At 40.0% G+C, this 17,727-nt stretch overlaps 1 protein-coding gene across 1 annotated transcript in view; it reads right to left on the reverse strand.

Annotated features, from left to right (window-relative positions):
- igsf9bb (immunoglobulin superfamily, member 9Bb) overlaps positions 1–8,458 on the reverse strand; it is a 160,234-nt gene extending 151,776 nt beyond the window's left edge. Inside the window, exon 1 of the mRNA XM_088939434.1 lies at positions 8,177–8,458. Within this exon, the coding sequence (XP_088795560.1) occupies positions 8,177–8,240 (64 nt within the window). The 5' untranslated portion in view covers positions 8,241–8,458. The remainder of the gene's footprint in view (positions 1–8,176) is intronic.
- Positions 8,459–17,727: the final 9,269 nt, after the last annotated feature.

Consider the following 17,727-nt stretch of genomic DNA (forward strand, 5'->3'; position numbering starts at 1 on the left):
TGCTGCCCCCTAACTACTCTCCCCCCCCCCCCCCCCATCAGGCTACAGGAAGCATTAATCATTTTGATAGTTTACTCCTCTGAGCTCTTACCTACAGAAGACTACTTTGCTAGCCCCATTAATGTTGACATTCAAGCTAAAAATATTAAAACCCAAGTACAGTAGATGCTGTATTTCCTTGTAATCAGATCAAGAAGGTGTCTGAAGAAATCACTTCTTAAAAATACCCATTGTTCCTGTATACCTGCTGGAGAAAGCAGTGTGCTGGGTGACGGAAAAAGCAATTTTCACTTGTCAATTTGTGTGCCTTTTAAAGCCCATTTTATTTCAGATTGCATGTATTTGAACTATTTCTTTTAGAACAGAGCATTGAAATTTATCTTGGGTGTTTCTATGCCCTTTCAAGTTTTTCTTAAATCTTCATCTTCACAAAGGTTTACACAATCTGTTTTGTACAAGGAGAAGGTCAAATGAACCCACTGTAGAATGAATACTTAGGAACACATTTGCAGATAGTAGCTTGTAGTATTTTTGCAATATTATAAATGCAGTCTTAAATCAGGCCTAATAAATGTTCATAGTTTGTGGCAGAGAGTTGTACCCCACTTTCCATAAAGTTGGGGACCCACTTCATTTACCACATGGGCAATACTTGAAAGCCATTTTTCCCATTAAAGAGCAAACCAGGAGAAGTGAGAAAATGCCTCACTAACCAAATGAAGGGAGGCCATATGGAGCAAGCCCAGAGTGGAATTTAGTTAGGACACTGGTGTTAACACCCCTTCAGTCATAAAAACATGGGATCTTAAATGACCGAGTTATTGGGACCTTGGGTTAACATCTAATGTGAAGGGCAACACCTCCTATTACAGCTGCCACATTTAGGCATTGCTCTGGAATTTAGGATCCAGAAGTAACGGTGTTGACTTCTCGTCAACCAACACAATTTACAGCAATATCCTGGTTTTCCTTAGTTTCCTTAGGACTGTCATCCTAGTACTGTCAGATCATATTTAAACGCTGCTGAATTTTTGTCAAGCAACCCAACATTCCTATATTTATTGTATCGGAATGTAGTCCTGACGAAAGTGTTTTCTGAACAATGATCAGTATAAGTAACCATTTTTAGCCAGCGATCCTAAACTTCTGTTTTTTACAGTTACAACAACGACTCCTAATATAAATTTATTTTGACAGCTCTCACTTTGATGAAAGCCAACACCATGTTTCAGACATTTTGTAGTCATTGTTATAAGCTAAGTTTATAGGTATAAAAACACCAAGCTTGTGACGATGAGGGTGAAAAAACTGTAAAAGACAATTGTACAGAAAGTCAGCTGAACTACATGACAGTTGATAGCAGGCCCTCATGCCCAATTTCTTTTTTAAAAAAAATCAGGCGACACTCAATTTAGCTAATTTATGCCTCTGTGAATCATTTACTCAGGCAAGCTTCGCACCTCTGCTATTGCCAGTAGAGGCAGTTGGTAAGAGAATCTTACAATTAGAATAAGCGTGACTGGGGGGAGGCACTGATGCTGGAGACACATCAGGAAATCTTCTGCTTGGGTGACAAATGCCCCTTATCCATAGGAAGACACAATGAATCAGGCATTAGATCAATGTCAAACCTGCCTTCTACTTAATCTATGCATTCAGGTCACCATTGCAGGGCTTTTGTCACTGTCACTGTAATATTTTTTTTTCTTCCTAGTTCCTACGCTTAATTTTTCATAGACTACATGGGGTAGAACAGAAAGGTCCACTTACAGGGGAGACCAAGAGCCACAGCTTTTATCAGGATGACAACATCCACTCCACACATATCTGGTATCCACGCCACATGGAGTTGACAAATACCCGCCTAAGCACGTCTTAAACAATCTAAATAAAATGATTAGGTCGGACTTTCACATCAGTACCACTGATGCATTCCTACATACTGTATACAGAGATAGAGATTAATGAGTGTTTCTCTTCATTTTTTAGAATAGTAATTAGATAGATAACATGCAAATTTTGTCAAAGAATTCAGATTTGCTGTTCTTTGATCTGAAAGCTGTTAACAGTTTGCAATTTTAATTACTTGCGATGAGGGGACGGTCGTTTAATAAAATTATAAATACAGTATATTGAGGGCAGAAAGTACTTGGAAGAGCTGGGATATAAACTAGCCAAGCAATCCTAATAGTTTCAACTGCCAGTTTAAAATGGCACCATTTTATAAGATTTTGCTTTTGCCATCTAATTTCTGATGCCTTTCGGCACTTTAGAGCAAATCATAAGGATTTTCTTATTTCGCTCTTTAAAGAATTCAGATTGGTCTCAGTTTAATGCCAGTGACACTGGTCAGAGGAAAAGCAGGATTTCCCAAACTTTACCTGACACATACTGTATGTATGTACTGTATTGACAGTCTTGACTGCCTTATAATTTATAGGCAGTACTTTCACAGTAATAAGTCTCTTCAGATTCAAGTGCTATTTTTAAGCTTCCTCATAAATGCAACTTATTACTCCACGGATTTACATTAGGTAATCAAAAGTCAAGAAACTAAATCTACATAAGAGTCATAAAGAATAAGCTCCTAAGAGGTTAACTACTGAATGTACATATACTGTATATTCCAGCAAAGTAAAGACCCTCTCTATGGTATTGGTATAGTTACTGTATAAATAGGAACAGGTAAAGGTTTAATCCATGCTGAAAGGAAAAGAAAACAGACACAACGTAACAGCTGTGGTGTGTACAGTATATACTCCATCTCATTCTCAGGTTCTGACCCAGCAAACAGCATGCGTTGCAACCAGTCCTCTGCCTTCTGACTCATAACCACGCTACAATAAAAATGGTGAAAAGACGCGTTCATTTTCCATTAAAAAACACATATGGATTCAAAACTTACCACACAATCCATGAGTTTACTCTTCATGAAAACGGCAAAAGGAAACATTTTAAGTCGGACCTAGCGCTTCTGTCAAGCACAAAGGGAGACCTAACGCACTGAGTGCTCTGACAGCGGCCCTGCTCAAATGCTGATTCTGTCAACATCACTCGACGCCATATTCCACGATGCCAATACTTACAGCACGAGACGGCAGAAGCAGCACGCTTGCGGGAGGCGGGAAGCCCCGCGCCCTGTCCGCCCGCTCTCCTGCAGCAGGTGTCAGCAGCTCTGAGGGAGCCTGAGCCTCCTCTGACGAGATAACTGCAGGGCGAGGGTGGCTCATCAGCCCCCACCCGCGCTAACTGCTGTCTGCGTGTGTGAAGGGTACCAGTGTGGCATTTACTCAGCCGCAGAGATTAGTCATAATCAGTTTAAGGGAGACAGCCGTTATTGGGCATATGCTCATATCGTGCATAAAGATGCACGATTCCCCTGGGGTGGGGAGGGGGGGGGGGGTACTTAGAGATTCAACAAGTGTGGCGTAGGCTTCCATCACACCCCCTCCAGGCCCCCATTAAGAGTTCCTGCCCTGTCTCTCCCGTAAAGCTCACGGCAGTCTTACTGGGGGGATTTCAACTGGGAAAGGGTTTGCGTTGGTAGGGAAAAGAAAAGGGGGGGGCTGGCTCGCATCCAGTTCGATGCTGGCGAAGGCAATAGTGGCTGCCAGCTGACAGCTTGAGACAGCAGCGGAGCAGCAGAAGGATAAAGCTCCTGTTAGTCTCTGTTTCCACACAGTTCTTGGCTGTGAGGTAGGGGAAAACAAAGCATATGCATCTGAGAAGAGCTGCGATGAGGCCCTTAAGTCACGGAGTGACATAGAAGTCTGCGAAAACAGCCCGGGCGCACATGAAGATCGGGACACGTTGGACGGGGCTGATGAGCTTCTTGGTTGTATGTGTGATAAGATCAAGGGACCGCAGATAAACGAAGTCTCACTGAAACGCAATGCTGCCGGCAGACGTCCCTGCATATCCGCCAATCGCACTTATTGAGCGTTTAAAAGCTTAATTTGAAATGTAGATAGGCAGTGCTGTGGGAACACACGTCTTTGGCGAGCTAAAAAATGTTCCTCCACCACCAGGCACGAGGAACATCAAAACCTCAGCTCCCGACTCCGATTTCCTGGGCTCAAGTCCAATTTAGTTCCAGAAATTAGGTCTGCATTGTTACATTTACTGTAGGAAATTGTAGCCTTGAACAGAAAATGGCTAATAAAATGGCTATAATTTATGAAAGTTAACTCGGGCAATAATTAATAATGTTAGCTGAATGTGAAGATCTTAATTCAGATCTATTATTTAAAAAGACAGAGCTCATTATGCTGGATAGCAGTGTACCTGTCTGACTTCTCCACATTCCTTGAGCCCAGACTGGCAGCAGATCTCTCACAGTTAAAAGGTTTCTCAAAAGGGGCATTGGTCGAAACTCAAATGAGAGAGAGTCCTTCTGTTGTTTGAAACCTGCCCCTGATGTTTGATATTACTCTTGCCAGGTCCCAGTTTAATGCCAGTGACACTGATCACAGGAAAAGCAGGTTTTCCCAAACTTTACCTGACACATACTGTATGAGATATTGACAGTCTTGACTGCCTTATAATTTATAGGCAGTACGTTTACAGTATTAAGTCTCTTCAGATTCAAGTGCTATTTGTTTCAGGGAGCAAGTACTCTCAAACATGGCAGAATGGTAGAATGAGTACATGGGTAGAAAATAACAACAGATTAGCGCCTCCATAACATTCACTGGTTTTTAAGCAAAATTTGACATGGTGCCAACTCGAGATACATTGGAATTCCACTTTCATCTTTAGCGATGCTATTAAACATGTTCCGTCTGTATTTTAAATTACAATTAGACAAACAGCTCTGTGAAAATGCTCGGGTTAGAATAGTGCAACTTTTGTCATCGGGAACATTTTATTCTAGAAAGGCTACTCAGTTGCCTGACCTGTCCCACTAAAAATAAAGTATTTCCTTGTTCCTTCTGTGTTTCTGAAACCCCTGAAAGACCGGGTCATACAGTATATCATTTTAATGTCTAAACTAAGAATGTCAATGGTGATGTATGTTTGTAAAATAAACATTGGCCCTTTGACATTAACAGTCATTTGAATAGTGTGTAAGAGCTTAATTAATCAATATCTGGGGTAAAATAACGACAACATGAGGACAGGAGGTCAGAGGTCTGGGGTGACTGCTTCCTAGTTTGTCACTGCAATTTTTATTCACATTGAGAAGGCGCTAATATTGTAAAACAAAGATTACTCCTAGGACCTCTTGGACTGAAAAGCCACCCAGCTAGCACAAAAGGCTGTAAAAATATTGGCAATGTTATATTTTTTTGCTGAACGTTTGTTGTTGGGTTGTGCTAAGAACAATATTTTAAGGAGGTTTTTACAGTGTTATTGGAACATTGCAATATCACACATTCAGACCTACTGTAACACTGGAGCCATATCACAAAAAACTTCAATATTGACAAGATGTACATGTTTGTTGAAGGTTTACGTAGGAGTGTTTTACACACACTACAAAGATGTCAGCTAAGTATTTTGTAATATTTTGACAAGCGAATACTGCAGCTGCATTGTGCTCATGTTTGTTTGTTTTTTAAATAAAACAAGTCAGTTTCGCAACTAACTTCCAAATACGTTAAAAAAAACTTCTTGTTTCTAAAAAAAGATCTCAGTCTCGACAGATAAAGGTGGTGGACTGCACTGTATATCCCCCAAAAAAGGATCTGTAATTAAGTATAATTAAATACCATTAGGATAATTTTTGCTTTGTTAAGCTATTTGAGCTTCCAATTGCAACATTCAAAACTCTGAATTCTCCATCCAAAGAAAAGATTAACCAGATTTGTTATGAGCACCAATTACCGTTAAAGCCAAAATATTAATTACCTACGCACATCCATTAGCTTGCATTAAAAGAAGTTATCATTTCATTAGCGCTCTAAGCCACAAAGAACTGCGCCACGCACACACACAAAAAACAAAACAAAACAAATCAGACACTATTCCCGTTAGCTCAGGTCTAGTCCTATAAAAATGCAATAGCAGGGTTTTCACGGTGGAGGCAAGAGCGATCCTCTGATCTTGTCAAATCTCACCACGCTCAACTCCAAAGCACCACCTCCACACGCACTGAGTCAACGCTCTGTCAGAAGCGCCGTGTACACTGACTCAGCAGGAGAAACACATGATTCTAGTAAAGAGCACAAACCACCGTCACTCCGGAAGGCATCCCCCCTTTTTCCCAGTGACGAAATTTTGCAGTGACAAGTCTCGTTTCCCAAACTGACCCCCCCAATAATTCGTAACGGGGAGAGCAGCAGAGTAGTGACCTAGACGGGGTACATCAGCGCAAATACAGCACAGCATCGGATTTTAGCAACATCAGACTCGCCAGAATAAAATCCACATCACAGATGTGTGTGTTTTTTTCTGCTATTCTAGGCACAGAACCGAAAAGCCTTCATTTTCGTTTTAACACGCTGGAAAATAGCCCGTTGTGAAAGCTCAGCGTAGAGACGCGCTGTTCCACCAGATTATGCAGATATAACGTTGTTAGCATTATTTCAGAGCACCATGTTTGTCATGGGAGAGAAAAGCGTTTGATTCAAAGGTTTAAAGCACACGCCCCATTTTTGGGTATAATACCGACAGCCTAAAAAACATGACCGGTTTCGCTTCAGATTTAAACATTGATACGATATAAAATGACAATTTTTGTTGAAAAACGTGAACCTTATAACATCGTTTTATAACCATAACACAACATCACTTAAAAAACAAATTATCCCAAACTGTACTCTGCATCAAGTACACTTGGTGCGCTCTATTGCACCAGTTTAGGTAGAGTTCAGAAGCGCCCCTTCCTCTGGTTTACAGTGGTACTGCAAGGTTAAGTAAGTCCACCAGGATGAGACAAATTACCGACTTTTAGTATCGATACATTAAGGCATTTTTTATTGTATTTTCTAATAAATTTGGTTAAATCTAGCGATGCAGTTACTCACATACCAAAATGTATCCCTGAAAAGAAAACCCGTTCGTTGCCGCTACGACAAGGAAAGGGGGTATTTATGAAATCTCAAGGGTTTTTTTTATGGGAGCAAAACAACTTCAATTGCAAAATTTCTGGACTACCGACATACAGTATATGCACCCATATTGGTTTCTAAGGCATTCCAGATTTAAGATCTAAGATTTTCCCAAAGTATTTTAATATTACCGTTTTAACTTTTTACTAGATAGTAAAACTGACAACGAGATCATAAAAACCCGCTAAATGATTTACTCCAAGACACATTACAGGAATACATAGTAAAAGCCGGTACTATAACCTCTGTGTAGGATACCATGCCGTTGCCTGCCCCGACGCCTCTTCAAATAAATTAACTATTTACTGTATTTAAGTGTTTTCCAATACAGTAAGTGCGTTATAAATAAAGCCAATCACAAGCAAAGAGCTACAATGCACTCATTTCACTTGTTAAGAATTTCACCCATGATCTGCAATACTTATTCGTTCTGATCAGCAGGATCTGTCTCCCAATCCCGACTTGAAATGCTGGACTGTGTAATGAGGATACTGGAATAACATTATTGTCCCAATAACTGGATTAAAAATGCAATCTTTCTTGCTGTGATATTTATATTACATTTACAACTGGAAATGCACAGAGCTAAATACCTTCATACAGTCTTGAATTAAGCATATTTTTAAACACTGCAGCATTGTATGCAGGTAATAATTCTTGGGCTTTTTTTGACATATTTGTCATGTGGAAAGTGTAACTAATAATCTAAACCACCTTGCCTTTTTTTGAACAATGTTGTCCATAATACAAAAAAAAACTATTTTATCTCTTTGCTTTTCAAACCATTTCCCCATAAAGCGTTAAAAGTATTTATAGAAAATTGACTCCACTTTCTGAAAAGGGACTGATCGCTCTTCCCTGCACTATGCAATAACTATTAATTAGCCAAAGATCAACAGTCATTATTCACGTCTTGCAATTTCCCACAACTTAACCTAAGCTACGAAACCGCAGCCGGTCGGGATACTTAAAATAATAACTATTGCATTTTGGTTTTTCAAGAAAATCTGGTACACTAAAATAAAAAAGGGAGAAACGACAGGGATCCAAAATACGAAAGAGAACTGGTTATGGCAAGAAAAACTTGGGTACCAAGCAGCATCAAATATTGCACTTCAACTCACCTTGAGCAGCCGTTCCTCGGGTGATGAATACACTTGCTATCAAAGTGGCCACATACCAAATCATAGTACTATTGCCAACCAGAAAGAAACCTCATCATATCTCAAAGTGCCCCTTTCAGTAAATCTTTCATCGCCGAGCCCCCTGGACGGTGTTCGCACAATCTCCCGCTAATACCCTTTTACTCATGCCCTGTGCACTTTTTTCTCTGCGCTTGCCTTCATTCTCGCCCTCCCGTTCTCTCCGTTCGCATCCTCTCTCGTCGAGATAGAGCACCTGCAACCAGCGAGTTCGGAGGCAGCCAGCGCTAAGCTTGCGAGCCCGCGGTGAAACCTAACTTGGGCCTTTAGCGGGTGGCTCCGCCCGCGCTCCGCGCTCATTGGTCGGTGTGGGAGGCCTGTGGGCGGGTATTGGCCGCTCCCCCCGTCAGTCGGGCGGCAGCAGCGGGCGAGCCCTGTTCTCAAGGTGAGTTGGAGCGTGCAGTTGTGCGAGCCGCAGTATCATGCGCAATGACAGAGAGCCGAGTTAGCATCTTATCAGGCGTTCCTGTGTCCCTTTTTTTTTTTGAACAGCCAGGCAGCGTTGGAAGTTGTGTCGAGGGGGGGGACATTTAAGCGATGCTTTTCTTGAAACCCACACATCTGCGTGCTTAAGCCTCAGAATTACAAATCCGTTAAGGGACCAGTGTGTTTGAGCAACTTGTTCAGAGCGTAGGTACAGTATAGCATAGTTCTTTCTGATAGTTGACTCAAGTTTTAGCCATTGTGCTGGAAGGCTTAAACATTTAACCCACGGAGATCAGGGTTGCCGCCGGTAATTTTAAAGCTATTTCATGCAATTTGAATTTTAGCAGCGAGATGTTGATATTCACGTATTCTAAATTAAATTCTTATCTGCTGTCCATCAGTCGGAAATTACAGCCAATTTCTGTTGAAGTTATCTTTGAATTCTAAAAGTCACGTGGTTCTTTCTTTGGATTTAACTGGTTCCAAATATATATATATACAGTATATACACACATGGCTTTATCTAAACTTTTTTTTTTTCATCCGAGAAAACTGAAGAGGATAACAGTATTTTAAGAAATGTGCGACCATGCACATCTCTGATGTCAATGAGTGGTAACATGTACAGCTCATTTTAAAGTTTTTTTTTTCTTAAGGACGCGAGTCACATTCCGTTTCCTTCACTTTTACTGATTAAACCAGTTTTCAGCCGCGCAGAGACGGATACGCGTTACAGAGCAGAACGAGTCAGAGCGCAAAGGCGATGGTAACAAAATAACGTCACTAAGCAAGCCTCGGAGGAATGCAAAAACGGTCCTCCAGTCTTTCCCTGAAATTCATGACAGTGAATAGCGTCAATGAGATGTAATTCTCCGTTTTTAAAAGCATAATTCTGGCACCACATTACGATTGTGCGTCCATCCACTTTCTAGCCCAATTCAAGGTCGTGGGGTAGCCGGAGCCTGTTCCTACACCAGTCTGTAACTGGGCAGACATGCACAAACACACATGCTTGTACCAGGGCCAGTTTTCCCAGAGGCCAATTCACTTACCAGTATGTTTTTGGACGATGGGAGCACCCACAAATGGGGGAAACTCATGTGCACAAGGAAGGTCTGGCAAACTCCATGCAGATAGCCTCCCAGGTCCAGAATTGAACCCAGGGCCCCAGCACTGCAAGGTTGCAATACTGACCACTGTACCACCCACCCACCAAATTCACAAGCAGTACGCAATTTACTGTGTTCTTCCCTCAGGACTATTTAGCGTCCCAAACCCTTGTCTCACCAACAGCTGTCTACTAGAGTAAAAAATATTTTTAGCTTTTTAGCTTCTGGGCAAGGCTCTGGTGCTCTGATGCAGGCAGCACAGTGGCACAGTGGTCAGTGCTGGGGCCACGGGTTCAATTCCAGGCCTGGGGTTCTGTCTGTGTGGGGACTGTATGATCCCTCCATGTTCATGTGGGTTTCCTCCCACAGTCCAAAGACCTACTAGTAGGTTAATTGGCTTCTGGATAAACTGGCCCAGGTGCAAGTGAGTGTCTATCTGTATTTCTGCCCTGCGACGGACTGGTGTCCTGCCCAGGGTGTATCTTGCCTATTGCCCCTTGTTTTTACTGTAAGTCTAAAGATGAAATTCAGATTGTGCACATTAGTGAAAACCAAAATTTTGCAACATCTAGTGGCGAGAGTTAGTCTTGCCTTTTACCAATTATTTAAATGACTTTTTTAAATTTTAGCCATTGCATGGCTTTCATATTTTCACATTAAAAAAAAACAATAAAAGTAGGTTTGGCCTATCTGTAAGTTTTTGTGTATAATATAAATCCAAATTTAACTGCACAAAGCTTGCTGCATTGAGTGCAATTCACTTTAAGTTTAGTTTTTAAGTAATTATTAGTAGGATTAATATCAGTTCATTTGTTGATAAACATTCTATCGTGAGGATAACAGATTGGAAATCTGGCATGTGGTTTGCTGAAAGGCTGAAGCAGTTCCTCTGAATTTAAGCAAATCCAATTGCATTGAGCTTTTCTCATGTTTCCTTCTCACAGTGTACAAATAATAGATTATACACAGCCCAGGGGTGTATTCTGTCATCATTAGTCCTGTGCTGATACAAGGTATTCCAAATTTATGTAATGAGCATAAAAAACCATCATTTATAAGAGAAACAAATTCTCAAAGTTATTATCAGGAAAATGACCATGTGGTTTGTAGCAGGTGCACTAACATTTTACAGAGCAGACATGACATGCTACGAAAGGCACAGATTAGTTGCATGTGTAGCCACCTTCAGGAGGAATACAAGCTGGAAATATGCACCACATGATTTACACAAAGTTGCAGAAGATGTCCTGTCAGCTTCTGTCCCATTTCTTTCATAGAACCAGCACATGGCTATTCAGATGCAACATGTCAACCTAGATCATCCTACAAATGTTCAAAGGACTCATGCCTGGCATGTCTTCCTGCACATTTGTGCCACATTTGCTGACACCAGTCAAGGTCTTCTACACAATCTTTCATTCATTGCTAAAGAAGACATGGTTCCACTATCGGCAGACCCATCTAAGGTATTGATCCAACATAACGATGGCATAAAGGCATTGTGCTTCTGATAAACAGGACTTATTGGTTGCTCACTGTATTTGTTTGTGTGATTTTCATCATGCCTGGCATTCAAGAGGCGGAGTTATCTCAGGTCCAGGTCCAAATAACCCTCAGGTTTTGAATTTGATGGTGACAAATTTCAGCCTTCTCTCTTTAAATGGCATGATGCGATACTGTGTTCATTATGCTGCGGGAGTAAGTAAGGGGAAAAAAAGTGCTAAAAGTAGAAGTCTTAACACCTACAGTGTTGGAGTCTGGTAGCAATGTGCTTGACTTTGCATATGAGAGAGCATATGACTGGCACGTATTTTCTAATTAAAGAAGAGCTCATTTAAGAGGCAGGGGGAGATATTGGATTCTGTTTAAACTAATGTGGGGGCTGTAATACACAGCTAAGGAAGAAGAGGTCATCATTAATTAATAATTTGAATCGGACTCCCAGGCGATTTCAGGCAGTAAAGAAATGAGCTCCGAGCACAGAGTATCCGTACTTACAGCACATTACCACCTCATGTACAGAGAAATAGTGAGGCTTTCAGAATAGGCTTTTGACAGTTCTTCAAAATGTTATGTGCTGGAGAAGTGGTAGCATTATTATTTTTATTATTAATTTATATGGCTTTTATCCAAAGTGACTTATATTGCACCCATTTTTATAACGGGTCATTTTACTGAAGTAATAAAATTACCTTGCTCAAGGGTGACACAGGAGAGGCCCACCCAGGGTATGAACTCACTGCCATCCCTGTACCAGTCCAGGGCCCTAACCAGTACTACACAATGCTGTGAACCTGACAGAACGATCTCTCTGGGTTTCAATGCAGGTTTCTCTAATGTGTTTCTGGCTCATCAAGTGTTTTGAAATTATACAGCGCTTGCTAATACAGCACTTGGCATGACCAAGGTTCAGACCTATTTCACATTTTCCTGTTCATTTGCACAGACCTAGATGATGCTTCTGTATGGTGTACAGTATTTCTGTTATTTACAAAATATTTGGCTGCCTTAAAGCTTGAATTCTTTGCTTTTTTGTCCACTGAATTGCACACAGTCAGCTGTGTTTTTTCTCTCCCCTCTTCTGAGGACAGCTTTCTATAATTATCTTGCATAATTAAGCAGAAAATATACTATAGCAGGAATTGACCTGCATATTATGTGCAATTGGAAGTCCAGCTCAATCATTTAATTATGGTTTACAAATTAAACTGGGCAAAAGTATAGGCTTTGAGTGAACACGTTTATTGTACTTGACATTTCATGGTTCTTATATCCTAATTCTGCCCACCATGCATAGAAAACAATCTATTTATTTCTTTAAAAACTTGAATAGGAAAAAAACCTATCATTTTGTAAGCAATGCCTTATATTTAAAAGAAGCTTCACAATTTAAAAAAGCTTAAAATGACTTCCAAGCTTATAACATGATGTTAACTGCCTTTAAGAGCTGGCCTGTCAGCAGATTTTCTAGGTTTCTTTAAAGCACCTGAAGAGCTCTGAGGGGGTGGTACATTAGTCCAGTTGGGCCAATAAGAAGCTTGCTTAGGTCATAAAGCTCTGCTAGAATGAAAATCTACAGACATACCTGTATCAGCTCTCCTATCAGAACAGGAGTTAGACCGTTCGGTCTAAAACAATCAGAAACAGAGCAGCCTAAATCCACAATTGTCCTCGGTATTGCAAAACATTTTCCAGGGCAGTTTTAAGTGTGAGAAACTGTAGGGAACAGCAACCCAGCTAAACATGAACTTTAGGAGTATCTCAATGCAAGCTGTCCTAAGAAGTGGTGATGCTTAGTGTTTGCATTTGAGTTTGAGAGTCATCTGTTATAAGCTGATGAATCATGCCTTATATCCACAATGAGGGTAATCACAGTCCACTGAGGCTATTCCAGACTACGCAAAACAATGTGTGATACTATGGGAGTTTCAGAAAATGAGTGGTGCCTTTCTACGAGAATCTGTGTGCCTGGCCTGAGCTCGACACCAGTAGAAATGATTGTGGGGTGCAGGGTCTGACATCAGATTATACAGGCTTGCTTCAGGTTAGCACAAGTAAGATGATTTGTATAAAAGCAGCAGTAAAGCTGCCGAACATCACAAACGTTGGATGTTGTGACCACTTTTTAAAACACTCCAACACTCTTCAGGGGATGCTAGCCAAGTGAAACCTGTAATGCCATATAAATATCAGAGTGTGAGAACATTCTTTTATTAGAGCAAAGCCCGAGTCCTGGCTAAAAATATACATTTCAATATCTATATTTAGGATATGCAGGAAAAATGTGATCGTGTGTGTGTGCAGATTTACAGTTCCTGGCTTTACACTTATACTATTGGTGACATTATGTTACAAAGATGAATTCTGGCTTTGGACTGTGTCTGGAAACATGAGCACCTTGCACAAAATCCAAGTGACCATGGAGGAGCATGCAAGCTCCACACAGAAGATATGTTAGGACAGAAGCTGTCTTATTAAGTGGAGATGCTTAGTGTTTGCACTAATTAAAATTAAATGGAATTGAAACTAATACCCGAGAGGCAGCAGCACTGACACTCCACCATGCTGCCATTTAATGTTTGATTGTGTTGTTCAGTTCCACGATTTGTTTTACATTTAACAACATCTATTGTCATTCTTTTTCTATCTTTATTAAGTTGTTTTGTGTATATATACATCTGTGTATACATACATGCACAAACAAGTTTTGGAGCCTTCACTATTGGTCTATGTCAAGAGAGGGTATTTTCTAGTGATGGGATCGAAAAAGATGTTTCCTAGGCATTTTATGGGCTTGATCAGGATGGGACTGCAGTGACTGACTGACAGACGACACGGAGGACGATTTGATAGAAATAAAACTTCTAACTGAAGAGATAAAAATCAGCAAAGCAGCCAGAAGATAATGAAGCACATAAACATGCTAGCGTCTCTCTAGGATTCTGTTTCTTGAACCGGAGTCCTTGGCTTCAATCAAGTCTGTTTCCCTAATAATGCAAAAACTGTCGAAATCACAAATTCTGTCAATACCACACAAAAATAGCCTGCTTCTCGGCTATTTATAAGCTTGAGCCAGCTCCCAGAAGACCCTGGGACTTCCCTTCCAAGGTTTCTTCTCCACTGAAGCATGTGGGACTTAGATAATGAGCATTAAACAGCTTCCAGAAAACATAAGAAGCACTTCAAACGGGAGAAGATAATTCCTCTGATCTAGTTTGTTGGGTTATGTAGCTATTTTAATATATCCGTCAATTTTCTAAGAACTTTATCCCATTCCAGGTCGCAAGGGAGCCGCAGCGTAACCTGTAAAACAACGGACATGAGGCTGGACACACCCTGGACAGGACATCTGTCAATCAAAGGGTACAGAGAAACCCAATCACTCACACGCACACCAGGGCCAGTTTTCCCAAAAGCCAATTTATCTACCAGCATGTCTTCGGACTGTGGGAGGAAACTGGAGCACCTGGAGGAAACCCACAAGACCACAGGGAGAACATGCAAACTCCACACAGACAGCACCCCAGGAACCGAACCCAGGTCCGCGGCGCTGTGAGCCAGCAATGCTAATCACTGCTAATAGCTGACATAGTCTAATCTAATAACTGATCAGTCATCAGTCATCTTACATAGTTCTTTGTGCACCATTTTAGAATATTTCTACATGAAGACTGATTAACAAAGTGTAACACTACAATACCAGTGACGAGTAAGGCTTTTATACAGAATTGACAAATGCTCCCGTTTTAGAAAAATAAACCTTATGCCGGTAAGAAATTCCTTACATAAACCGTAGTATAATTCTGAAAAATGTTTGTAATACAGTAGGGCTTGGATATGGCAATTTTAAATACTTTATACATTTGAATATATTTATTAGAAAGTATTAATAGGGCTGTGATGTTGGTAAGATATCAATGTGCTCAATCATTTTACACAGACTACAGTGAAACCAACCCTTATTGTAGATTAACAGGATGCTAGTAGCAAGGACTTGGCCCTCACCCGAACCACACACCTTACCCTAGGTTTAGGGGAATGTAATGGTTTTATAACCATTTACAACTTCATTAATAATAATAATTGTTCAAAGAAAGTTATTACCTTTATTCAGTTTTATTTCAAAAGGCAAAATGAAAATGTGAGTTGAAGATCATTTAAGTTTCTGAATCACATTGTACAGTTTTGTACCACTTGCTTCTTGTATTGACAAACAATTCTCCATCCTGAAGCAAAAATGCAAAGGAATTCATCACCTCCCAAAAAAAAAGGCACTGGATCCTAACTATTCAGTTGTTGCTTTTTCTCAGGAATGTGAAATTCCAAATAATGAAATTCGCATTAGAACAGTAATAAAACTTCTTAAGATGCAGGTAGAAAGCAGTATAACTAAAAATAGTCTTGTTTTTCAAATTAACAGTGTTAATATAGCTAAGCAGGTGGGTGTTGCATTATGACAAGGTGTTAATGTACTCAACTATCTTGCACAAATTACAGTGAAACTTTGCACATTGTGCTTCTCAAACGATTTGACTTGTTTTGCGTAGTAAATTCCACCTTAGCAAATACCAAGTCCTGAAACTCAATTAAAAGAATGGAATCAGGAGTTCCCAAATGGTTAAATAGGTCTACAATACAAGATTTTGTTGGGAGATTAGGAAATGTCAGTAGTTGACGTGACCATGAATTCCCAAATGGTGGTACACAATTAGCTGAACAAGGCCATTCAGCCCTTAGATAGTACAGTAGCTAATTGATCCAAGGGTCTCATGCAGTCATTTCTTGAAAGAAGCCATGGTATTGTCTTTAACAACCTTGTCCGATAGCTTGTTCCATACTCCCACAACCCTTTGGGTAAAGAAATGCCTCCTCTTCTCTGTTCCCATTGCACTTCCACTGAACGTCTACTTGTGTCCTTTGGTGTGTGATTCACTGCTCATTCTGAAGACGTCCACTGAGTTGGTTTTGTTACTGACCTCGGACGATTTATTTACTTGTACTGGGTCCCCTTGTAATGTTCCCTGTATGTGGCATCTATCCGCCTGTGCAGGGTATTCTCTATCTAATATCTAGCTGCCCTTTTGTGGATGGATTTTAGAGCAGCAGAATTTTCTCTAATGTAGTGACCAAAATGTTTTTACAATATACAAACTGATATCTTACTGCCACAGTCTACAATTTTAACATAACATCCCTTAATTTAACATTTATGCTTTTATCCATATAACAACAATACTATGATAATAGTTAGATGATAACCATCATCACATTCTAATTGTTTTGAAAACATTTATGCCTTTTCTGTGCTGCTACTATTTACTACAGAACTTTGTTCTTCAGTTGCCTCAGCCATATTGTTCAACTACTGTATTTGCCTTTCACTGTCTAGACGTCTCCTATTATATAATGGGAAATTGAATAATGAGGGCTCCGCTTCCCATTGTCCTGGATACATGTGACTTCATCTTTAATGGTTTGCAAAATGGTTTTGCAATTGTAGTAATGAAAGCACTTATTTTAGCTTCAATTGCAAATTTCCTTTCAATTTCTCCTTTTTCTACTTTTCATCTTTTTTATGTGTGCCTTCAATTAATTGTTTTTTTTAAAATATTTATTTCCAATTCATTATTCTCATTATATTACTTTCTTGTTTTTTCCCTAATTGATTTGTTGAACCTTTGGGATAGTGTTTTTAGCTTTTGATTTAGACACTCTAGGGATAAATGTGTTCTGAGCTTCAAGCAGAATCTGCTTAAAATGTTGCCATCCATTCTCCTCTGATTTCATACCTATCCTGTGCCATTTTTATTCTCTTAACTTACTCCATGAAAGTCTGCTTTCTGAAAATGGTAACCTTTTGCTTTGGATTAATTATATATAGTTTCAGAATATACTTCTCTCGACTCTGTGTTCCTCAAGTCTGGACTGACTTGATTGACTTGATTGAGAAGACAAGATCTATACAAACATTTCCTCTTGTAAGTGCTTTAACACACTGGGTAAGAATGCTGTCATTGACTATTTCCACCATTTCACTTTCTGCTGCTGTAACTTTCTACCCTTGGTGAAAAAGCAGATGTCTCAAAAACTATTTTACACATGCCCTGTAAAATGAAATAAAGAATTTTCCTGTAATGAACATTTGTATTTGGTGGCTATATCATATTGCTAACACTACACCTTTACTTCAAGGTCAGATTTGCCTGCCAATGTGGTTGTTTCATGCCTGTCTCATGCAATGCGTTTCTTATACTGCTAACATTTAAATATAAACACTTAATTACCTACTCATTTAGGTATAAGCACTTAATTACTTCTCCAAGATAACTTCCTTTTGGAATTTCATTGTTTTGTCTGTCTTCCACTCTAGTTTATTCCATTATACATGGCACAGACATGGAATTTCAAACAAAGAAGATACTGTATGAAGATACCATC

The sequence above is a fragment of the Atractosteus spatula genome, chromosome 22 (genome assembly GCF_055471065.1).
Source record: "Atractosteus spatula isolate fAtrSpa1 chromosome 22, fAtrSpa1.hap1, whole genome shotgun sequence".
NCBI classification, from domain to species: Eukaryota; Metazoa; Chordata; class Actinopteri; order Semionotiformes; family Lepisosteidae; genus Atractosteus; species Atractosteus spatula.